The sequence below is a fragment of the Pteronotus mesoamericanus genome, unplaced genomic scaffold (assembly GCF_021234165.1).
Source record: "Pteronotus mesoamericanus isolate MK-2021 breed Mesoamerican mustached bat unplaced genomic scaffold, CSHL_Meso_final scaffold_54, whole genome shotgun sequence".
Taxonomy (NCBI): Eukaryota; Metazoa; Chordata; class Mammalia; order Chiroptera; family Mormoopidae; genus Pteronotus; species Pteronotus mesoamericanus.
In genome coordinates, this window is record NW_026555321.1 from 19,716,790 (window position 1) to 19,743,033 (window position 26,244).

The window sequence follows — 26,244 nt, forward strand, 5'->3', positions numbered from 1 at the left end:
CTTCCTGGACTCGTAGCATTCACTTAACCTTGGAGCGTGTTAGAAACGCAATTTCTCAGGTACTAGGCCAGATCTACCGATTCCGAAGATGGGGGTGGGGAGGTCCCATCACCTGTACTCTGCGTTTAACAAGCCCTCCTGGAGATTTAGAGGCCCGTTCAAGTTTGAGAACTAACACTCCAGTCTATAAATCCATGTCCATCAAAATCTGACCTAACCATGTCAGTGCACATCTTCCGCCCTAGTTTCTTCAACTGTATCAGGGTTAATTATGAAGAAGATGGAGCCCCAAAGTTTCAAAATTTTAAAACAGGGGTTGGAAATGGAGGACAAAGCACAGGCTGGCCAAAAAGTTTGTTTTTTGTCGTAACATGACTCTCGTAATGCTTAGCAGTCTTTAACTTCATTCAAAACAATTTTGTTCGATTGTATTGTGACAGCTGTCATATCAGTGTGCATTTTTAAAAAATTATCAAAATTGACGAATTTTTGGGTAGCCACGTTAATACTGAAGATGTAAAATACACATTTTCTGCATATTATGCTTTGTTAATTCAAGAAAGATAAAAAAGCAACTGAAATGCAAAAAAAAAGATTTGTACAGTGTATGGAGAAGGTGCTGTGACTGATCAAACAAGTCAAAAGTGGTCTGCGAAGGTTCATGCTGCAGATTTCTCACTGGATGGTGCCCCACTGTTGGGGCGACCAGTTGATGTTGATGGCGATCAGACTGAGACATCAACTGAGAACCATCAACGTTCTAACATGCGGGAGACAGCCAACGTACTCAAACATCCAAATCAATCAAGTTACAGGTGAAAATGAAAAATGTGCCTTTTATTTTAAGGAAAAAACTAAATGGATTTTTTGGCCAGCCCAACAGTTAATCTCTGGCAGCAGCGAGCCACAGTAAGGGACTGAGGCCTCAGGGCACACTCCCGAAAGATGATGGTTCTGTTTACATTCGACAAAGGAAAAAAACATTCTCATTGGCTGTGAAGGACTTAAACGCAAAGCAGGAGAAACTGTCTAAAAAAATAAGAAGCATCAGGGAAAAACAGAAGAATTTCAAAAGGAAAAATAAAAGCAAGCAAATGTATACACACCTACAACCACACTCCGACCCACCTTACAACCCAGGGAAGCCAGTGGCAAATGTACGCAGAAGTAATTCAAACAGGTTCCCCAAGAGAAGGACAATCCTGCAAACTTACAAGCACTTACAAGCATATTGAGGCTGTAATAACATGTCAGCTACAAGAGCTATAGTCATCAGAAACTCTTAGCAAAAGGTCAGGTCAAGTCCATTTCATTCTGCTCTCAGGCAATACCACATGCAAAGGTGCACCACACCAGAGTGCAGCACACACACATGTGGGGTAATCCTCCCCCAAACAGTTACACAGTGACAGCCCAACAGAATATTGTACTTCAACCAACACCACTGTGAGGATCTTCTCACACGAAGGCCCTCCCTCCTCCGGAGTTACACGTCAACTACTTTAAATCCCAGGGCTAATTATCCTCCCAGCTCTTCTGTCAGGTCTCTAGTTCTGAGTCTGGCACATGGCTTTACAGAATCTTGTTTTATAGGTATATTATCTTAAAACACAAAACAAACCAATGTATTTCCCCCTTTCATTTTATACTCACAAGAAGAAGGCAGGAGTTTTCAAGATAACTTCTAAGAAGCCAAGGAAACCCAACAGTAGCATATGAAATAAAAGCCTTTACTGAACACAAGCATTTGAAAAGCAAGGCTCTGATCCGAGCCAGTCACAAATCCTGTAGTAAAGTATTGGCTAACAAAGGCCTCTGACTTCCCAGGGGTTTTCAGAACATCCCATATATCCTATAATATATGTAATGGAATTCACACCCTATTAACTGTGTTTAAACTTACAGAATTACTGTGAGGTATTTTATTATATGTAATAATTAATTCAGAAATTTAAAAAGTAAAATAATTGAATTCAGAACACACACAACTCCCAACTAACCAAACCAGAGCTTTATAGCTCCACATTTTGGGTTCTTGACAAGGTGGAATAAACAAAGTCACCAAGCAACCAATGCTTTTAGAGGCCCCAATGAGCAGGAATAAGTCCCCAACAATCAAGGAGTGGAGAAAAATAGGGAAACGTTCATTACTTCGCAAAAAGAGAACTCACTCTACTGCCAACCTATCCCACTTGACTTCGAAAAAGCTCATCAAAGGGAAAGGCACCTAGCAACTGTCTGCAACGGTCCACATTTGAAAGTAGGCAATAACACTGTGGAAATGAAGATGTCTCTAACTGACTGTGTTAAGGAAACTGATGCTTACAGTCGTCTGATTTCCTTTGATAATTTAGCTGTTTTGGATCTGTCACTGTGATCTTAATACTATCCTGGAGCACCTGTGGATCACTGTTCACTCTCAAAGGGTTCCTAGTCAGAATATTCCTGGAACACAGGCTGCAGACTGTCAAATTATTAAAAAAAAAAAATTGAGGCACATAAAGGAGTAAAACTGTCATTGGTGCTGATATATCAAGAAACAGGAATGGACAAGTGCTGATATTTGGACTTTATCTAGCCTAAGTCATGTGGATCCTAATAACCTATGCTGAACAATTTCTACATAAATACATATTAGGACTCAATTACTTCATTCCATAGTGAAGCAACCTCAACTAATTTTTGAAAAATTACTTTTCTAAAATCTAAGTGTTTCCTGGAGGTCATCTAGCCGGCACTGTGCTTATCTTAAGCTGAGAGATGGTAAAAATATGAAAAAACTATAGTGCCAAAAATACCACTATCCAGTCTAATTATGACTCATAATTAGTATTTCTTTTAGAGTGACAATTCAGTGTTGATTTGTATCAAATGAAACCTTTGTTTCAGTATATTAAAAAATTTGGTTTTATGGAAGAAGTCTCACTTATGTAGTACTGAGAGATAATGTCATGCTAATTAAGAGGTGTAATATTACTTAAGGTGTAACACTATTTCTTCTTCCTTATTGTAAGTAGCTTTTGACACAAAAAATGATTTCTATTTACCTAAGGGCAAACTTAGGAACAACCACCACTACCACAAATAGTATAAAATGTTTCCAACTTAACTATATCCTAGAATTGGAGAACCATCAATTAGTAAACTATACAATAATCTCAGAAGAACTCCATAGCACTGCTCATGTTTATTTCACTATCAAACTGTATCTAGCCTTTGGTATTCTAAACAGAGATGGGCCCATCCCACAAAGAACCCACGTGGTGTGACCTTTCCCTTAGTCCCACTTAATGAAGCACTCATCTCAGTTTAAAAGCTGTAACCTGATATGACTCTTCACATACAACTAATTCAATTAAACTTAAAAATCAGTAGAGTCAGTAATAGAGATTAGAATTAAGAATGAGAATATGGTTACTTAAATTTTATTCACTAACTTGAAAAACTGTACTACTTTCACTTGCTGTTATTTTTCAATATACAAGGAAAACAAAAGAAGAGAATCTGTTATGAGGACCTACGTTTTGGCTGTGACATCCACATACTGTCCTGGGCGAAAGTGAGCAGCATAAAGAGGAGTGCCTTTATGAAGAAAACAAAAAAACAAAAAAAAAACCATGAAGTTTGTCTGCCCAGAAATAACTTCACTAAACATAAACATCACCCAGGAAGCATTTTGGATAAGAGATTTCAAAAATAGTAGGAGATTCTCTTTTGCAATTATAATTACTGCAGAAACACCAGCTATAAGATAACAAAATTATTCAACAAACATGCTTTAACTGACTATAAGGGTTAAAGAACAATGTGCCCCAGTACAAGGGACGTGGCGCTAGAGTAAGCCCACAGACCACGGCAGGCTGACGGTGCGTCTTCACAGCGGTCAACGTGGTGCTGCCTGAAACAGGCAGTTCTTGTGCCAGCACAGTGTTTCCAGCTGGTAAATACACAAGTTGGATGATACTTGGTTGTTTCGGTGAGAAACAATGTACTAAATTAAGGTATATTTCCTATTTTTCTTTTTCATATAAGACAAAAAGAGAATGACAAAAAATGTTGGGGCTAGATCAAATAATTTTTTACCCATTGGGGATAAATTGTCCAAAATAGAAACCTGAATTATTTGAACACAGAGCCATCATTCTCTGGGTAATAATTATAGTGTGTATAATATCCCTATAAAGCCCATACACATCAGATTTTTGGGAGACCCATCATTATTCTGGTAAAATACAGTTATTCTGTCATGTGGCCAGATACTTGGAATGTGCTACTATAGATCCCCCTAATTTTATATACTAACATTTTCAAAACTAGTTGTAAGTAAATAAATTCTTACCTTAATTGTACTTGGGAAATATGCTACGTAATGGAATCTTGTAGCTCAAAACCCTTCACAGTATTTAGATAAATTTGGAATTAACACTTATAAGAACTATTTAATTTGGCAATTAATCTCCAAACTTTTATAGGGCACTTACAATAGGTAAAGTTAGAAATACCAAAGTGTAAGACATGGCTCCTGACCTCAAGAATTATTATCTAATGGGGGATGGGCGAGGCGGTTGAAGGTATAGGGGATAACGGTGATGGGGACTCGACTTGGGGTGGTGAACGCACAACACAGTGTACTGATGGTGTGTTGTAGAACTGTGGGATGAAACCTGTATAATTTTGTTAACCAGGGTCACCCCAATAAATTCACCTTAAAAATTTATCATCTAGGTGAAGAGTCAACATTACATCATCAAATGAGAGGACATGAAAAGATATTTCTCCAAAGAAGACATACAGGTGGCCAACAGATATATGAAAAGATGCTCAACATCACTAATCATCAGGGAAATGTAAATCAAAACCACAGTAAGATACTGCCTCACACCAGTCAGAATGGGTGTTGTCATAGTAAACACATAACAAGTGCTGGTGAGGGCACGGAAAAAAGGGAACCCTGTGCCCTGTTGGTGGGACTGCAAACTGGTGCAGCCACTGTTGAAAACAGTATGAAGATCCCTCAAAAAACTAAAAATGGGTATACTAGTCCTGGCTGGTGTGGCTCAGTTGGTTGGAGCATCATCCCATAAATACAAAGGTTTCAGGTCTGATTCCAGTCAGGGCACATCCTGGTTCAGTCCCCGGTCTGGGGTGTATAAGAGGTAACTGATCAATGTTTCTCTCTCACACCAGTTTGTCTCCTCTCTCTTCCTCCCTTCCCCTCTCTCTAAAATGAATAAGCATGTCCTCAGGTGGGTATTTTTTGAAAATTAAAATAAAATAAAAATAGATGTATCATAGAACCCAGCAATTCTACTTCTGGGTATTTATCAAAAGAAAATGAAAACACTAATTCAAAAAGATACATGCATTCCTATGTTCACTGTGGCATTATTTACAACAGCAAGATATGGAAGCAGCCTAGATAGACATATGGATAAAAAAGATATGGTATATATACACAATGAAATATTCTGCAGCAATAAAAGAGAATAAAATCTTGCCACCTGCGATAACATGGATGGATCTACAGGGTATTATGCCAAATGAAATAAGTCAGGCAGAGAAAAACAAATACTGTGTGATTTCACTTACATGTGGAATCTATAAAAGAAACAAATGAACAAATAAAACAAAAACAAACTCATAGAAACAGAGACCTAAGGGATGGTTACAAGAAAGGAGGAGGTGGGGAGATGGGTGAGAAAGGTGAAGGGATATATAGTCAATAATATCATGATATGTTTGCACAGTTAACAGACAATCACTAGAATTAGTGGGGTCATCACACTATAATGTATAAAAATGTCAAAACACTATATTGTACAACTGAAACTAATGAAACTAATATAATAGTGTATACCAAGTATACATGAATTTAAAAAAAATTTTTAATTAAAATAATTTAAAAAAGCTAGACCCGATGTAGTAGAGAATGTGTGGGAAGATAATTTCTGTTCATTTGTTTAAAACTGGGAGTAAAGTGCTGTAGAATTCCAAAGGGTAGTACCCTTTAAGGTAGCACCTAACCTGGATTTGTACAGGGAGAGAAAGACCTTGAAATAAGAAAAAATTGGAGAATTTGTGACAGCATGGATGGACCTACAGGGTACTATGCTAAGTGAAATTAGTCAGACTAACAAATAACAAATGATTTCATTTATATGTGAAATCTAAAGAACAAAATAAATGAACAAACAAAATAAAAACAAGACTCATAGTTGCAGAAAACAGACTGATGGTTGCCAGAGGGGAGGCGGGCTGGGGCACTGGGTAAAAAAGGTGAAGGGATAAGAAGTACAAATTGATTGGTAGTCACAAAACGGTCATGGGGATGTAAAGTGCAGCACAGTTAATACAGTCTATAGTCATTAATACTGTAATAACTACATATGGTGCCCGGTGGGTACTTGAATATCAGGAGTACCACTTTCGTAAGGTATATGTCTAATCATTATGTTGTACATCTGAAACTAATATAAAATAACGAATGTAAACTGTAATTGAAAAATAAAATTAAAGAAAAAGAAAAACAGGAGAGATTAAAAATTTCTATGAGGTTAACTGACCTGAACTGCTGATATTTTACTACTTTTCATCCATAGAAAGAATTTCACATGGTCTGAGCCACAGCAAAAGCTAACGTGGGCTTAATTTTTACACTGGTTAGTTTAATTCCATTTAATTGCAAAACTTGCACTTCAAAAAATATCTTTTAATTCTAACTTATACCAAGGCTTACCCTCTGTTATTCCCAAGGTCTATTACAATTGTATTTTACTTCAAAAAATTCAGGTCAGATACTAAAATACCAAATCTTAAAACTATGTACTTGTTAGAACTCAAGTTCAAGAGATCAGAGAGCTCTTCTGAAGTTTAAAGGCATCAAATGCTGTTGATTACGGTACATAAACCCATATAGCCATATTGCCAAATCTCATTTTTTGATATTCCATGGATTAGGTAAAATATTTTGAAATTTGTAAGTAATAATAACCTTTACATCCCAGTGCAACGGTTGGTCACCATCCAATTTCAGGCTATATATTTTCAAATTCTTCTATCTCAGTGGAAGTATTGCTCTTCTCCACTTAATAAAATGCCAGCTTACACACAGTAAACTTCACATTTTAAAAGTTGATCTATTTACTTGGAGAGATTTTTCCAGATGTGAAACTCTCTGTACATTAAAAACAAAAGTGTTCCTCCCTCTTTGATGGAAAACAAAGAGTTCTCTACAGTTCTTTTCACTGAAAAAAGACTTGTTTGTTTCTAGTGACTAAATCAGATATGTTTTTACATTTAAAAATAAATGGTTACTTATATTCACTAACTTGAAAAACTGTACTTCTTTCACTTGCTATTATTTTTTAACACATGAGGAAAGCAAAAGAAAAAGAGAACCTATTATGTGGATCTATGTTTTGGCTGTGACATCCACATACTGTTTGGGACTTTGTACGGTGGATTTAGTTTAATTGAAAGGGCTGACATTAAACAAATCACATACTTGGGTATTTTCACCTCCCACTTCTCCCAACCTCAGATTACCTGGCTTAATTGCAGCATTATCTGTTATGCGAAAGATTTTAGTTTTCTGTTTCGGTGGCAATCCAAGTTCTTGGTAAAATTCCAATTTAGGTGTAGATTTCTAGAGGAAAAGCAGCACACATAAATAACACATTAAATACTAAAGATGGTGTTGAATACAGATCTAAACCAAGTTATTAACACACTGGGAAACAAATCAAAGAGCACTCTCTTCTCCTAATGAACAAAGAAAGAGCACCCTATCCCCCTTACTGAAGGGAGGTGAGATTTTCATCCATTACACATAGGATCCACCATGTGCACAATGTAGTTAATATTCAGTACATGGGGAAAGATCTTTGTTCTGTAGGAAAAGAAACAGAGTTGTGTTCATATTTGAATTTTCACTGGAGACCATGTATCAAGAACCCCAATCCTGGGAAATTCAATTCTGTCTACTCAACATCTCTTTCCAAGCAGCTAGAAGAAAACACGGTAGGTCACATTCAAACGTATGACCACAAACTTCAAAGTGAATCTCAAATGTGGCCTGGCCAACCTACACTGGCTTTCCCTGGTTAAATCCTTTACACTCTCCAAGGCAGCTACAGCACAACCACTTTTAAATCCTCCAGCACTGTTTCCTCCTCCTCTCCCCTTTGAGCTGACCATGTTGCTTCTTACATCATTGAAAAAAATACAGAAGAATTAAGAGCACTTGCCCAACTCCATCACCTAATCCATCTAACGGGGTGCACTGTCACTTATACTTGTACACTGTCCTTCTATCACCTTACCGCAGGTTGCCCGAGATGCACATGGGGAGCTTTTAGAAAATGCCAACGCCCAGGGCCCTCAGCTTGGACACTGTCCCTTCGCTGGTCTACGGGGCATCTTGGCCTCAGTATCTTTCTTAGAGCACTCCATGACTATGCTGTGAGAAGGGGTGGGCATCACAACGACAGATGAGTTGTCCATGCTCTTACTAAAAGCCGTGTCTCATTCCTAACGCCTCTCATTTATTCAGTGGCTTTACTACTGAAATTGTCCCCATTGTCTTCTGAATCACTAATTTCTCCCTCCTACTGAAACTTTCCTATTGCTATACCAAGTTGTCACAGTGACTCATATGTTAAAACAAAACTTTGCCTTAGCCAGCCTCCTTCAGCTGATTTTTCCATTTTCCCTTACAACACTCCCTGAGAGAGTTGCTGGGTCTATTTTCTCTCCCTGAATTCTCTCAAACCTACTTTAGTCAGGTGCTTTCAGCCCCAATACTCAGTGGAAAGTGTGTGTCAAGTTCACCAACACCTCCACGTGGTCAAATACACTGGTCAATACTCATTTTATTGACTCTATCAGCAACGTTTGACACAGGTGACCACTCTTCTCCTTGAAAGAATTTTAGTCACTGCTCCCTTGGTTCCCTATGCTACTGACCCCATATTTGTAACTTTAATCCCAAATTCTACTCTGAACTACGAATTCATTATGCCCAGCTGCCAACTCAACATCTCACTTTGATGTCAAACAGTAACTCAAGTTTAACTGGTCTAAAGCTGAACTCAATTCTCCCCCTCTCTCTCCAAGCCTGCTTTCCTCTTGTCTTCCAAATCTCAACAAATGGCAACTCCATACTTCTGTTGCTGGATGAAAAATCTCCCGGTCACCTTTGACTTTTATTTTCTTCTCACATCCCATGTCCCATCCACCAGCAATGCCTGTAGAGTTTACTTAAAAACACAGCCCACATCAACTACTTCTCACTCCCCATTCCACCGGACCATCTTCTGCTTTACTTCAATAGACTCCTAAAGTAGTCTTCAAAATTCCCACTCCTGACCCTTGGTCTGTTCTCCATGCACAGGCTGGTACGTTCTTTTTACAACTCAGGCTATTTCACATATTTACAATGGCTTCCAAGTCATGCGGGCTCGAGTCCGAAGTCCTTACCACGGTGTATAAAGTTCTATACAACCTGACCTCGTGTACTGCTCTTCTCCTGGCTCACTCTGCTTCAGGTACAATGCATTCTTTAGTAGTCTGAGACCACACTGATCAATGGCCTCAGGTCCTTTGCACATACTGTTCCCCCTTCATAGAATGCTTTTCTCCCAGATTTGTGCATGACTCATCACTTCACTTTATTCAGGTCTCCATCCACACATCAATTTACCTTTCCTGATTACTTTGTCTAAAATAGCATTTTTTGTCATTCACAATCCTTCCAGTCTACTTTATTACAAAACACTAATCTCAATTTATCATGATGTACAGTTTTAATTTTTTATGTTCTATGCAACAGCCTTCTTGTCTCACCCCTAATCCCACCAAAATGTAAACTTCTTGAGAGCAGAGACTTCAGTTGCTGCTGTGTCTGCAGCTCCTGGTAGGTCCACTGTCCCCTTTTCTCTAAGTCCCCACCTTCTGTTTTTCTGTTATTCTTAACTATGCCTGAACGGGAAACTTTACAGACATATTACTTTGTTACCACAATGTCCTGGGTCTTTTTTTAATTAAGACTCTTAATACAGACTGCTATAGGACTTGCCAAAAAAGTTTTACCAGCTAATATTTTCCTGATGTAAAGACTGCCTGTCTCATAAGAATACAGCCAACATAGGTATGTCTATCTTCCTGTTGTTCCCTCTCCCTCAACCTCCCCTCTAATCATAAATGAGGCACCAGCAGGCCTTCAATGAGCCATGGAATTCTATGCATGCTTACCTGTGCCTACCTTTGCCAGTCTCTTGTCCTACAATCTCCTCCCCACCCTGTACCACCAAAGCTCATTTAAAATCTGTTAAATATATGTTTAGCCCCAGCTGCAGTGATATTTCCTGTCGAGATCCCACCCTGCGCAGCCTGCCAGAGCAGACTGCTCTTTCATCTATGCCATCGCTAGACCTTGCATATATATCAATTGTCATCCACATTATCTTTCATTTATTTAACTTATATGTCTACCTGCCTGCTAGCCTGTGAGGCCCTGGATAGTAGGGGCTGTTTCATTCATGTGTGTCTATAACTTTAGCTCACTTTAGACATGCAAAGTGAAGTGAGCTAAACAGATGGTGAAAAGACGAAGAGATGGAGGACAGACATCCATTCGGGTGTGAAGTCCTGGTTTGTCTCTCCAAGACATCAGACACCCTACCTTTTTGTTCTTACTGCTGCTGCATCAGTTCTTAGCCCACAACATTACGGTTTCTGTGGCTTGACGTGTGGCCTCTGTCTTTAATTCTAGTTACTAAAAAGTTTATAGGCCTAAAATAAACATCATGACTTATTTGGAGGATGAACAAATTTACATGAAACCAAACTACTATAAAACCAAATCAACAGTAATTTGTAATTTAAAAACAAAGGAGATCAGCAACTGAAAAACTCTAACCGGCTCCAGATGATGTACTGAAACAAAGCATCACTCCCCACTCCCAAATCCAATGGAGTATATGCAAGGCCGAACTTACTTGATTATGTTGCAAACTTTAGGGACCTGCTCATTTCAATTTAAAATGAGAACTGTTAGTGCCCCTTTATAACTTACTGAGTAGGCTGACTGTTGTGGACATGAAATTGGGTGGCACTGGCCTGTGAGCATAGATTTTAATTTCTGGATCAGTCCACACTCCCTGGGAGTCACCCTGGGGCCCTCAGGCAGGACCGTGCAACAAATGCCGAGCAGCTCTGCATCAACATCCACCACCAACTGTTTTGTAGCTCAAAGAGTTCCCTCAAGAAGCTAGCCCTTCTTCCAAGAGTGGTAACATAAGCTCATTTCAGTCATTCTTTAGGCTTTCACTTCCCACTTGCTGAAACCTGAGACTAACATTACCAAGGTCCTGGCTTTTCATTTTTAATCATACTGACTAATTCCATAACATAAGCAATCACAAAAGTTTTCATTTAAAAATGAGGCCCCTTGAAATTATACAATTTTCCTGATGAACCAGATTCAGATATATTAAATTTTACAACAGACTTCAATTTTTAACATTCATATATTCCACCTGGTGGTTTAAGAAGCATGTTATTTTGTTAATATCAGTTTTTAGGTATGCCAGGAGGCTTCAGAGGGAATCCTTTACTTTTTTAGTAATACGAAACAGACAAGATAAACACCTTGACCTAACTAGAGACTGCGACATAAAAAAAAGTAATATGTACTTGATTATCTTCCAATTTCACTAAAATTAACAATTCCATTTTTCTTTTAAAAATCAAAATATCATATAACTAGGTAGGTACCAGTCATATGAGAAAAATCAAATGCTCAAGTGGAGTTGAAACCAGCAGCACTGTAACAAAGGGGATTTTTTTCTGTGTGTATAACTTCCAAATAAATAATTTCAAAGGCAATTTAAGACTGACAGCTATGTCACAGTTGGATAGTCCCATCTATGAGACCGCATTTTCTCCCCCTCTTCCAGGTCTTCTGCAATTATCCTATTACAATGAAAATGCCTCTAAGCTCCTAAGATAAATTGATTTAATCAATGTGTAAGGCTATTTAACTTCCTTATTCAAAAATACTATGTATCACATCAGTTTTCATTTATAATAAGGTACAAAAATAGCAAACGCAAAGTGACTCCAATTCTTGGAGGCATAAATCTTTTCCAGATTAAAAAACAACAGTTTTAGCTTTATTATAAATAAAACTGATTCAATTTATTTTAGAATGCTTAACTATTTGATAATATTCAAAGGCCTTTCTTTTTCTTTAAAAACGTTTTATAACCTATCTACTTGCAGTTTCCCTAAGGGTTACTATCAAGAGGAAGGTTGTATACTTCCAGTTTAAAATTTCTTTTTCCTTTCTGGATCAAAATGCTTTACTTATAAAGAATTCTATAACTTCACTTTCATATGCCATTCTGAAGAAAGGTCATTCAGAGGCAAAGCTTTTTCTTAATCTAGTAATACATGTCCTCTGGACCTAGAAAATTCATATACTGAAGAATAAGAAAGGCGTCTGCAGAACTTTCTACACTAGGGAAGAGAACAGTACTAAAAGTTTAGGTTGTGCATTACAATCATTTCTGTAATGTTTTAGCTATTACTATTTATTAATAAATGTTTGTAAGACATCATCACTAAGAAACACAATAAACTGAGCTGACAAGTATTTTTTTTATAACTTTTTTTTTTTTTTCTTGAAAACTAAAATATTAGAGAACCAACTTGAGACTTAAGAGTAGGAGAGAATTTGGAGACCATCAAGGCCAATCCCGTTTGGATGGGTAAGAAAATCGATGTTCTAAAAGGCAGCGTGAAGAGGTGATGGTGGAGGTCAGGGTTAGAACTCAGCTCTTCTGACCCTATGTCTACTCACTTTTCCACTCTCTCATTATTGTAAGGAAGTAATGCTCATGGATCTGTTGATGCAGAATGGATTATCCCAAAATGATGCTCGATTTACAAATATCAAGGCTGTAAAGTTGTGAATTTACAATAATTGGTGATAAAAGTAAAGATGATGCTAGTCATAACAAATGGAAATACAATCAATTAGAAAACAGCGGCACCTATTAAACCAAAGAATTATTCACATAATTCAGATGAAGGCTGACATATATTTATACAGTTAAAAATTCAAATATTTGGCATTTAAAAAGAAGTTTCCATAAATACGTCATTGTGCTTTTAATTACTGTGGAATTATTGAACCCTGAAATTTTTAATCAATAAATTGTCCAAAATTATTAGCAGGATACATATTGCTACAATGCCTTCATGAAACATAAACTATATTACCATAATATATACAAATAGCTAACTTCTCTAATACTCATGAGACAGGCCTACACGGCCAATAATCCTATAAACTGTATGACTGGGGTGATTTCAACTACCAGCCATTTACTGATCAGTATACACGTATATCACTGTTTACAAGACAACTTGACCTAGATTTTCTCTCAACATTTCAAACATATCTTTCCTCCCCTTTCCCTTTCTTTGTCCCTATTCAAGGTTCCAGCATGAGCACTGACCTAGTCCGAAAGCGCTCGGTGTCTGAGTCTCCTAACCACACATTCACACTCACAGTCTTTCACATACCCCTGCTCCTTCCAAGCCCACTCAGTGCCGCTCTCCTTTATTAACTCTCCCCTAGTGCTTAAGTCAACCTCCTAAATATCCTCCTGCCATCCAGATTCTTAGCATTTATTTACCCAAGGTAACAATTTGACCCCCTTACTACCCTGGTTAAAGAGTTCAGAAAGCACCGTTGGGTCTACAGGATGAAGTCTAAACTCCTTAGCCCTCTACCCTGACAGCTAGGCTTTTTCTACGTTCCCCAGGGCCCCACACCCACACCCACACGATCAAGACACATCACACTTCTATTTCCAAGCACACATACTCTTCTACATGTCTCTGCTTCTACAGAGACCATTCCCTCTGGCATGCCTTTAATACATTCTCCTTCCTGGTCTCCCTCCTGTGAAACCTCGGAGGACCTGTCCAACCAGGAGGGGCCATCCCCCATTCTGTGCTTGCTGCACTTAATACGATGTTGAGGTGGCTGATTCACTTGTCCATCTTCCCCGTTAGCTTATGCGTTCCCAGAGTGTGGACATCAAGTCATAGTTCAGAAAGTAAGGCTCTAGGGTCTGCTTGTCCCTCTGCCTCTTACCGGTGGGTGACCCTGAGTGAGCTGCTAACTCTCTTTAGCCTCAGAGGCTAAAAAGATGACTTAATAAATGTAAAGGTTTAATGCTTATGTACCCAGTATGTATTTATTAGGTGCTCAAAAAAAGTTACCTATGACAAAGAAACAGGAGGTACACAATAAGCGCTTGCTAGTTTTGACACTTGCATAGTACAGATTGTACCCTGATTTCCATCCATGTTCATTTCACAATTTACAATGGGAAAATGTTTATCTTAGAGATAAACATTTTAGTAAACCTAAAGATGTTTCAGCATCCATTAATGAAAACCATCACTATATCTAGAAAGGTATTCTCTTCTTTTAGTCATCCAATAAAAGATACTAATTGTGCAGATTTTTCAAATTTAAACTACAAACTCAGCATTCTATTAGTATTCCATCTGGGGGAAAAACTGCTTCATTTGAAAAATATACAAAATTAACCCTCATGCTGTTGTTGCCAACTATTGGAACAATTTAGAATAAAAGTGAAACTAAACATAAAACAACAAAATGATTTTTAAAAAAAGGTTATTATCGAGCATTTGTTACATGCCAGGCACATCTGAAAATCCTCATGTAATCCTGGTAACAAACCTCTTACACACGCAGTATTTTTATCCTCACTTTACAGATGGGCAAGTACTGCGGCTTACAGGGTAAGGTCACTTGCTTGAGACAGCACAGAGAGGTGCTGGAACAAACCCAGTCCCTCAGACTCCAGGGCTCAACGGCTCTACTAGACAGCCTCTCCCAAACCCACAATTTATCTCATGGAGAAATACAAGCCTGTGGCAATGGAATATGCTCAAAGCTTAAAGAATTCAGGTCTGAAACTAATAAAATGTTACTGTCCTAGGAATGAAAATACATCCTTACATGGAAACGGGATACAGTCTTCCCTCCTACAGTTAGGGCTGCCATTTTTCCATCACAGTCTTCCTTTGGAGTATATTTTAGGACATGACAATCTTGTACCTATAAACACAAATATAAAAGCAAAAAACAACTAAGTCTGTGCCAAGGTACATTTTAACACTACACACCAGTCACGCTGAGGCCCTAGGACATTAGTAATTCCCTTCAAGCTACTTATTCCTCTAACACCAACCACAATCTTAAAATACGGAACTTTTGAAAAAAAAATGTTGAATACAACACATATAAAACAGTGCATAAAACACAAATATACAACACAATGAGTATTTATAAAGAAAATGTGCATCAAACCATGTCAAGAAGGTTGGTGTCTTTTCCCAATCACCAACCCCCACTCCTTTTTCTTTTTCAAACCCCTAAAGCAGTGGCTTTCAAAGTGTGGTCCACAGACAAGGAGCATCAGCATCACCTGGGAACTTGGTGGAAATGCAGGTTCTCGGCCTCTGCAAGATCTACTAAATCAGAACCTTGGTTTTTCAGAAGCCCTCCAGGCGATTCTGAGGCACACACTGAGATGGACTGCCTAGAAATAACTACTACTCTTGCCTTCATAGTAATCCTTTCCTATACTTTTCTTTATTATAACAAAAGTATTGCGGAATAATGTGGTTTAGTGCTATCTGCTTTGAACTTTATATAAATGGAATCCAATTGTTTGTACTCTTCCATGTCTTACCCCCCTTCACTCAAGATTACATTTGTAAGGTTTGTCCATATTGTTGCACACAGCTCCATTCTGCTCCTTTTCATTGCTACCCAGCATTCCATCACATGAATAGGCCATAATTTACCCATTCTACCATTAATGAGCATTTGGGTTATTTCTAGCTTTGGAGTATTAAGAGAAAGACTGCTGTAAACACTGTTGTACAGTTATCATGGTGCATACCTGTTTAAATCTTCTAGTAACACTCACGAATGGAATCGCTAGACTACAAGACTCACTTACCTCAACTTCACCACATAAAGATAAATCATTTTCTGAAGTGGTCATACCAATTTACAATCCTACCAATCATTCCCAAAAGCCCCCAAAGTTCCTTAGAGTTCTAGAAACTATAATTCCATCCTTGATCATTTAGAGTCAATAAAAATTTACTAAGGGCTTTTAGACTCCTTACGCCTACTAACACTTGTGTACTTATGTGCATGAGCTCTTATTTTAATTACCATCACCTGCCTCATCAGTTGTCTAAAGCTGGGCCCCAAAGATGAACTGAATTGTCCAAGTGATTTGGGGAATGAGGGTCTCCTAACTTTATCAGCTACCTCTTTAACAGTAGTCCACATTTATTGGACATTAATACTGCTTTACATTTTAAGTGTTTGACGTTTACCATCTTGTGCAACCCTCACCATAAATTTCTGAGGTAGGTCATAATTATTTCTTTTACAGAATAGTATATATTTTATAGATGAGACACAGTGCTCCAAAGAACATAGACAGGAAGTGGCAGAACCAAGACTTGAAGTCAGGTATTCTGGTTCCACATTATTAAACATTAGAGTTTACCTCATCTCAGAGAAAATGCTGCTTCCCCTGACAAGAGTGTTCCACTGAGTTAGCAAAAAGATCAAACTTATCCGGGAGTTGAAAGAACTTCATAATGAAAATAAGATGGAACTGAGGTTTTTTCTGATTATAAATTAAACTAGTAGATCTGTGATAAGCTAGGTTACAATTGTTAAAATCTTTTCTGTAAAGTGCCTCAATTTTCCCATGCCAGTATCAACAAGGCCACTACTCAGGCAAGAGTGAGAACATTTACTGGAACTATTAGACGTAAAGTTCTTTAGTAGTATTTATGCTCAATATTAACCTTCTTCACCACACAGTTAGGATTCAGGATACAAATGCTGCCCATTCCGGTTTGCACAAATAGATCTTGGCACACATACAGGTCTGTGAGATCTCCTGTTTCTTACCTGAAGTAATGTGGCCACATGTTTCTGACCATCTTTGGTCCAAAAAGGAATCATGCCCAGCTTCAGTGCGACAAGGCCTACTCTAGCAGAACCTGGCAATTAAAACCCAATGAATGTTAACATGAGCTTTTTCAACATTTGCCAACATGATGCATCAGAATTTCCTAAATCACAGTTTCAAAATAAGAAGCAGGCACATAAGAAACATGCTGATATAATCATAGAGGAAAACACAACTGTTCCTTACAGATGACAGCACCTTCAACCATGCCTGACATAAGATATTGGTACTTAATAAATCTCTGTATAATGAACAAATACAAAAGAACTGTACAAAATAAAGAAAACAGTTAAATGGATATGTTCTGGTTTTAAAATAGTGGTATGAACAGAGGGTATGATAAATATCAAACCTCATTAATTAGAAAACATCTACAACTACAAATTCTAAAGTGTTAGCTGGGGTTATAAAGATGACATAAGTGGTCACATTGTTAAAATATGTTGCCCTTGACCATGACACTTAGGTTGGTCACATAAACTGATGAAGTTGCTCCACCATACAATTCAATTGTTACAATAAACCTCAACCAGAGATCACATTCTGAACTGGAAAGGCCTCATTCTTCTTGGTCTGTCCACATACAGGTTTAGCACTCTACCAGGCACAAAGAGCTGATTCTAGGGTTATGCTGGGCAAACCTGGAGTGCCAGAACACCCTGACTGAGGACATCCGTGTGACACAATTTAGATCAGACTCTTCTGGATTTTCTTCCCTGATTTTTTATATATATATATATATTTTTATTTGAAGGAAACAAGGAAATGCATGCAAAATGATTTCCATTTCACAAACAAAACAGCTTCTTCAGTAAGTCTTGATTATCATCAGAAGTTCACCAACCGCAGAATAGGGTGCTGGAAGTAAACTTGCAAACCAAATCACAATGAAACAGAAACACTGAAGACACAGAAAGTAAATTCAAGTGATGATAAGTTTATCAAGCAGTCGCTATAATTTTGAGTGTGCGAGCCACAAAGTAATTAGGAGAACTCATCATATACAAAATAACCACCTGGTTTCCAAGGATGTATAGGCCATGGTTCATCTTTCAGAGGACACAGTTTACTTGCTAATTGAGCTTTGTCTTCCTCAGAGACCAACTCCTTAACAAATGGAACATTTTCTTCAGAGAGATGCTCGTCCCACCAAGTAACACTCTTGCCATGGAGACTTCTAACTAAAAGCCAGATGTCTGTTCTGTAAAAATAAAAATTAAAAAAAAAGCACAATTCACAAGTTTCTCTATTTGATACAGAGAAGGAAGGTCACATGAATTAGAAAGTGTCAGAGCCTTAAGAAAGGGCTTGGATTCATGCAAGATTCCCTCCCCACCCCCCAGCATTCCTTCTAATAATGGGACTCACATTTTAACTATTAATAGTTACCCCGGAGGAATACTTCATCTTTTCTTCTGGGATAAACAGTTTTCTAACAAAGTAGTCCTACCTACACACAGGACAAACCATTTGTACATGAACCTTAGTAGTTTATATCCAGTAAAAGTGGCAGAATGTGGGAATGGCGATCGTTCTCTGATAAGCTCACCTCTTCTCTGCAATGGCATGGCTTAGGCTCAGAGTAAAGAAACCGGGTGGCAAATTTAAAAGATATGTAAAAGACATGACCCCTGGTCAGCTGAACACACCAAGAAAGAGCTTCAGGGACTGAGGTTGGTAAGTTTTGAGCAGACTGTCAGGAAAGAAGTAAACTTTCTGTTGTCTATCCTCCTTTTATAGTCAGGTAGATTATACAGGTTAGAGTCCCAATTTTGCACTCCTTAACTGAGTTACCATGGACAAGTTACTTCTGCCCAAGTCTCCGTTTTATTTGCAAAACGGAACGATAGTTTCTGTAAAAACAGATAATGATAGTTATCTCACGTGAGGCTACAAGAGCTAAGGCACCTAATTTACTGAACAAGAGCATTTAATACATAGAAAACGCTAATTAATAGATAAATTATTGCTGTTGGTAATGCTCACGGCCAGTCGCTCATAGGTATTAAAAACAAAACAAAAATCATCGCTTCAGTCCTTTAAGAGCTCCCTTGGAGTAACGCTCCTCATTCGCCCATACCTCAGGTCTGGACATAGTGCCTTCCTCCCCCACTCAGGGCAGACCACTCTGTGCCGGCCATGCCACTGTTCAAAGTCGTAGTATTGCAGGGACCCCTCCCCCCACCTCAGAGAGAGAGGGTGGGGGAGGGAGGGAGGGAGAGAAGGGGAGGGAGGGAGAGAGAGAGGGGGAGGGAGGTAGAGAGAGAGGGGGAGGGAGGGGGAGAGAGAGAAGGAGCGAGAGAGAGAGACATCCCCACCCCCCACCCCGCACCACCACTCACCCCAGCCTGTCTCTCGTCCACACCCACCTGTTCCCGAAGCCCCAGGCAGCGTCCAGGCCCCCGGCGCGGCGGCCCAGCACCTGGAAGCCGGCCTGAGCCAGCAGCCTCCAACCAAGCATGGAGGAGCCGGAGAGGGCTCGAGTCGCCGCACTTCCGGGGGCCCCTTCCGCTGTACCTTCAGGGAGTCCCCACGCCGCTGTCCCGCGTCCACAGTGACCGACCCGGAGCACTCACGCCGGCTGTCCGCCAATGCCCTCCCGGACGGAAAGGGAACCGCAGGAGCCTCTTCCGGTCCGGTCCTCAAAGCCCTCCGGGCACCTTGGTCAGTTCCCGGAACTAAAGTTCTGCCTCCGGAACAGCCTTACTTGGGGTCGCAGCTGATGTAGGGTGGGCGGGGGCGGATTCACTCTTCAGGGGATTGGGAAAAAAAATATGCTTGGAGTTTAAGCTTGAGAAGAATGAGACGCACTAGGGACAGGCTTCTTAAGGAAGTGAAATCACTTCTAAATAATGCCCGCTTGGTATATTATTATGCTAAGCAGCTCTTGATTTTCTTTGGGTTTATGTTCAAAACAGTCCTACAGGGAAGGTGTTATTTTAATATTACAAATTAGGGAACGCAGACACAGAATTGGTGCTGGTCCAAAATAGCACATCTGGAAGATGGGCAGAACTGGCACTGAAACAGGGCTGGCATGTGTTACCAGTAGAATATGGCCAAGGTGATGGTATGTGACTTCCAGGGCTGGGTCATAAAAGGCTTGCTACTTCTATCTTGGTTCCTTGGATTGTTACCTATGGGGAAAGCCAGTGGTCATGTCCTGCAGACACTCCAACCGCGTTGTAGAAAGGCCATGTGAAGAGGGACCAACTTTCCAGCCGGGAATGAACTACCTGGGAATGGATCTCTCAGCCCCAGCAACCCTTCTAATGGCTGCAACTCATGAAAGACCTTGAGCCTGAACTACCCAGCCAGGGAACTCAAGGGTTCCTGACAGAAGAATAAGTTATTACTCTCATTCTGAGTTGCTAAGTATTAGGGTGATTCGTGACACAGCAATAGGTAGCTCATCACACCTTCTGTACAAAATCCTACCCTTTGTTCCAGGCTCAGCTTAAACACCCTGAGTGTGCCTTGAGCATTCATTCTACTGCTCCAAAAATCTGTTTCCTAATTTATATAGACATTTGGAAATAAAAACTTAAACATTTAGCTATATTGACACCCTTTTTTTATAGCTCTCTAGCTAGTCTGGCTTAAAAGTCCGGACAATGGTCAATTCCTAGTTACTACTTGAACTTCTGTAGGCTCAGAATTTTTGCTTTGCTTCCTCTTTTATTTCACCAGTTGCAGTTACGCCAGGGGACTTCTAAATAGCACTTTGAGCCTTGGAGAAAACAAATTACAATTCTTTATCCTAGTCATGCTTAACTGGCTTCCCAGTTACACAAGAATGGCCCTTCATTCGACAAATGTGTCTTGAGGTGTGCTACATGAAGAAGCTGGTGTAAAAAAGACTTGCCTACTATTGCCAATAGCCAGTATTTCTCATGCATATAGTGTACTATAGAATGTGCTCAGTATTGTGGAAGCCTATCAGTCAAAGACCATCAGTAGCATACCTGATCTCAAACAAGATTAAGTTTAATGAGCTTGCTGCAGCAAGAGAGTGCATACACCTAAGGGTGTCTCTGTATGAATGGGTTGGTGGGAGGTTATTATAAGATCTGAACTTATGCTGGGTGATTTTAAGGTGGCATAAAGAAAGCAGAAACTTGTTTTGAAATGAAGGCTATTAAGAAACAAGAAGAGTTCAGCAATTGGGATGATGTTGGTAAGAAAATAGAAATCACTCAGGAGAAGGAACTGTTAGTCATTTTGTACAAGTGGTGTGGCCTTGGGTATGGTCTATTGGAAATGTTGTGTAGATGTTCTATTATAAATACTGCAGTCCGATTACTAAGGATTCATTTTTACTCTTTCAGTATATTTTCTCAATGACGGCCCCATGTGATCATACAACAATTATCTCCATTTTAGAATTGAGAAAATAAACAGAGATATTACATAACTTAAATAAGATCACTCTGCTAATAGGTGGTAGAGCCAAGACTTAAATCTTGTCAATGTGACCAGAAAACTTGGGCTCTTAGCCATTTTGTTTCATTGGCTTTCCCTGATAAATTTTTACTATCCTTGCATTGGAACTTTTTTGTGGTTAAAGAGGAAAACTGGTACATAAACATATGATACACAGTGGTCAGTGAGGATTGAGGAAGCTGCCATTCATTCTGACATTTGCCCCTAGTGCCAAATCTCTCTTGGTCAATAATGGGAACCTTGAGTCAGGGAAACCCTCAGCAGGCACCACTGCTGAACTAAATCATAGCAAAATGTGCTTCATCTATTACATAGCACATGCCTCCTGATTGCCAGCTGGAGCTGGGAGGTGTCACTATACTCAATTTTTTCACTGCAATATTCTGCTAATTGACAAAGACCAGGCACAGTCCTCGAGGGACCCAGCTTGGGTCCCTTTTGTGCATCCAGGTACTGAGCTCAAGTTTCCCATTATTTCTGATATCATCTTTCAGAAACTGCCTTGGACCCTGGGACCCTGATAGCACTTTGCCTCATCTGGGACTTTGGTTCCTCATTGGAAGAAAAATAACCTCCATGATCTCTTTTTAGTACAGCAGGTCCTCAAAAAATATCTTTTCATTCAATGTTACTTTGTTATAACATTGATGAGATGCTGTAGGAACTTAACTCTTGATTTATATCAACTAGCCTATGGTAAAGTTAGCCAATGGTTTCAGTATATTTCATTTCCCTTAAAGTCACAGAACCAATTGACAATGCTAAATGAGGATTTACTGTACTACAATTCCATAATTCTTCCCTCTCTAATTCAAACAAAAAAGTGATATAATAAATGTCCTTCTTATAAAATAAAACGTTAGGAATAGTTTTATTTTTGAAGGAGTAAGTTTCAAGCCAAGTGTTTCTATATATTTTTAGAAAATATTTTTTCTATGTGTTCCTGCTTTCAGGCTCTTCAGTTAGTTTTTTATAGTGTTTGTGACATGTCCTGTATGGTTGGTTTATTTCAGAATAATATATTTTTATTGGTTAGTTTGCATTTTATATTCATTTGTGCTGTCTCTTAGTTCATAACATGGCTTATATTGGTAATTAAAAATCTTTCTAAAGTGAGTTTAGAGTTTTCATTAAATTACCCTTAGCTTTCTTCCATTTTTCTAAAGAGAATTTAGCATATTTTAAAATTAATAGAAATATTAAGAGGGTGAGTCAAGCACTGGAGGAGGGGATATATAAAAGGAACTTTAAGAAATTTTGAACTTTGAGATTTAATTGCTGACTAGTATAGAAATCCTAAAAGCCATGTTGCAAAATCCAGAGATGCTCATTCAATAAGATTAATTCTGCTTCAATGTCCTCCATCAAGACCAAATTGCAAATTTCAACTTCAATATAATGATGTTAAAAGCATACTACAGGGTTGGGCAAAAGTAGGCTTACAGTTGTTTGTATGGGAAATAATACAATAATTAATAAATAATAATAATACAATAATTAACTGTTTCACATACAACTGTAAACCTATTTTTGCCTCTCTCTGTATTTATTTATAAATTTTTAAGTCAGCCCACAGGTTTAGGGCTTCAAGCGATGACCAGAAGGGAAACACATTTGACTTGAAGAAAAACTTAAAAAAGAAAAGCAGTGTGGCCATGTTGTGACGTGGGTTTAACGTTTCTCAGCATTCTGCCCCCTTCTGCTGTATTCCTAATCGTTCCTTAACTTAATATATTTAAATCTATGTGCATTTCTTTAACGTTCTGTGATGACTGAAAAAAACCATTAGGGACAGACTGTGAAGAATCACATGCCAGGGGACCAAATGCTTTCAGCCAAGGACAGCCCCTTCTTCCTCGTCTTCCTTCTGATGCCAGTGACACTTGTCACGCGGAACCATGGTAAGGGTATCCCCTCTGATCCCAGAATACAGAATCTTGAGAAATTCCTAGAATTTAGAGTTCATTTAGGATTTTGATTCTACTTGGAAAGGGTCCCAGAAGAATGAGAAATAACACATTGCTCTTGCTAAGTGGCAGATTTTAAGTGGTTTACATATATTAATTCATTTACTCCTCAGCTGTGAAGTAGGCACTGTTATTCTTATCTTTATTTATAGGAAATTGAGGCATAGAGAAGATAAGCAGCTCATTCAAGTTCACAAACGTTAAGCGGTGAAACCAGGAGCTGAGCCCAAGGGCTTCTCTGCTGTATTGCCCTGCCTGTCTTCCAAGAAGAAAAAACTGCATGACACACTATTGGAACACCAGCTTGGCAGCCAGAGGTTGCCCCAGATAAGCAAGGACTGGGGATGGCAGGGCTGAATCTGCACCTTTAGAGATCTGATTAGTCTGGATCAGAATTAGTTGGGCTCGGTAGAGAGCCAATGAGGTCAAAGTGCTTAAGATAGTCCCTCATTCAGTCATATACAAGCTTCTTGCCAGAAAAAAAAAAAAAAAAAAAAAAAAAAAAAAAAAAGACCCAGGAGGTTCAGAGATGTCTTTGATCAGGATCTTTCTAACTTAGGTATACATAGGAATTACCAGGGGATCTTGATAAAATGCAGTCTGATGTAGTAGGTATGATGTGAGGCCTGAGAATTTGCGATTCTAATAAACTCGCGGTCATGCAGATGCTGCTGGTGAGCAAACTGCACTTTGAAAAGCAGCATTCTAGAAAGAATTCTAGACTCAAAGTCAAGAGACTTGGCGTCCAGCCTCAGTTCTGAATTTACCAGCAGCATAACACTGAGTAAAGCACTTCTCTCTGTCTCTTCATCTGTGAGATGGAACAGGAATAGGGTTTGTCCAACCGAGGCCTCTTCCAGGCTTTTCAGTGAAACTTTGTGTGGGAGGCAGGATAATGATATTGACATCCTATTTCCTGGAAACTTTGAGTGTGTTCTGTAGCATGGCTTAAAGGGGCAGGATCTCAGGATGTGGAAGTTACCTGGATTAGGTGGATGGGCCCTAAATGCAATCACATGAGCCCCTAAAATCAGAGAACCTTTGTGGCTGCAACAACCGAAAAAATGTAAGATGGGTGCGATGTGGACAGGATTCAGCCTATTGTTGATTTGGAAGCTGGAGGAAGGGAATGAGGAAGGGGTCCACTAGCCAAGGAATGTGGCGGCTCCCGGAATATGGAAAAGGCAAGAAATGGGTTTCCTCCTAAAGCCTCCAGAAATGACTGCAGCCCTACCAAAACCTTCATAGTAGCCCAGTCAGACCCTTGTTGGCCTTTCGACCTCTAGAACTGTAAGAGAATAAAGCTGTGTCATTTCAAGCTATTCAGTCTGCAATTTATTATAGCAGCAATAGAAAACTAATATAAACCTTTAAGGCCAAAGGTCTGAATGATGGTAACTCTTAGAATAAATAGACCTTGATTTTGGACCATTATAAGATTTGACATCAAGAGTAGAAGAATCACTGCTCTATTTTCTTTTCTTTTTTTTTAAAATAATTCATTTACGTTATTTTTAATTGTTGTTCAGTTACAGTTGTCCCGCCTTTTTCCCCTTTGCTCTCCCCTGCCCTGCCCTCCCTGTTCCCACAGTCAATCCCTACCCCATTGGCCATGCCCATGGGTCCTCTGTTCATGTTCCTTGACTTGCCTCTTTCCCTTCTTTCCCCCGTTATCCTCCTCCTCACTCCTCTCTGGTCACTGTCAGCTTGTTCTTTATTTCCATGTCTCTAGTTCTATTTTGCTCATTTGTTTGTTTTGTTGATTAACTTCCACTTATGAGAGAGATCATATGGTATTTGTCTTTCACCACCTGGCTTATTTCACTTAGCATAATGCTCTCCAGTTCCATCCACGCTGTCACAAAGGGTAGGAGTTCCTTCTTTCTTTTTGCTGCATAGTATTCCATTGTATAAATGTACCACAGTTTTTTAATCCATTCATCTACTGATGGGCACTTAGGCTGTTTCCAGCACTTGGCTAGTATAAATAATGTTGTTATGAACATAGGGGTGCATAGGTTCTTTTGAATTGGTGTTTCAGGATTCTTAGGGTATAATCCTAGCAGTGGGACCACTGGATCAAAAGACAGTTCCATCCTTAGTTTTTTTGAGGAAATTCCATACTATTTTCCAGAGTGGCTGCACCAGTCTGCATTCCCACCGACGGTGTAGCAGGGTTCCGTTTTCCCCACAACCTCTCCAGTACTTGTTTTTTGTTGATTTGTTAATGATGGCCATTCTGACTGGTGTGAGGTGGTATCTCATTGTGGTTTTAATTTGCATCTCTCTAATGTCTGGTGATGCTGAGCATTTTTTTCATGTATTTATGGGCCCTCTGTGTGTCCTCCTTGGAGAAGTGAGTCTGAGAAAAGTAATTTTTGGTAGGAAGGTTTGTATCCATGAAAAATCTAAATCAATTGCCAATTACATTATTTTGTACCTCCATATATTTTTAAATATTTATGGGATATCAACTATAAAATATTCAGTGCTTGGCACAGAGTAGATGCTCAACAAATACTGCTTGAACAATGAAATAAACTTGAATCACACTGTACTAAATGTAGGGATAATAAAACAATATGATAATACCTGCTATTTAAATGCCAGGTGCCGGGCTCAGAATAGATACTATCAAATTTGCTCCTGACAATAATGATAGGTATGTTCACCAATTTATATATATGATTATATGAAGTAACTCAGGGAGCAACTTGCCCACT

General features: G+C 39.0%; 1 protein-coding gene across 1 annotated transcript in view; it reads right to left on the reverse strand.

Annotated features, from left to right (window-relative positions):
* MRPL3 (mitochondrial ribosomal protein L3) overlaps positions 1-19,737 on the reverse strand; it is a 39,402-nt gene extending 19,665 nt beyond the window's left edge. Inside the window, exons 1-6 of the mRNA XM_054595601.1 lie at positions 19,481-19,737; positions 18,128-18,312; positions 17,051-17,142; positions 15,065-15,163; positions 7,546-7,645; positions 3,522-3,582 (exon numbers count right to left, since the gene is read on the reverse strand). Coding sequence (XP_054451576.1) covers positions 3,522-3,582; positions 7,546-7,645; positions 15,065-15,163; positions 17,051-17,142; positions 18,128-18,312; positions 19,481-19,572 — 629 coding nt within the window. The 5' untranslated portion in view covers positions 19,573-19,737. The remainder of the gene's footprint in view (positions 1-3,521; positions 3,583-7,545; positions 7,646-15,064; positions 15,164-17,050; positions 17,143-18,127; positions 18,313-19,480) is intronic.
* Between the last annotated feature and the right edge of the window lie 6,507 nt (positions 19,738-26,244).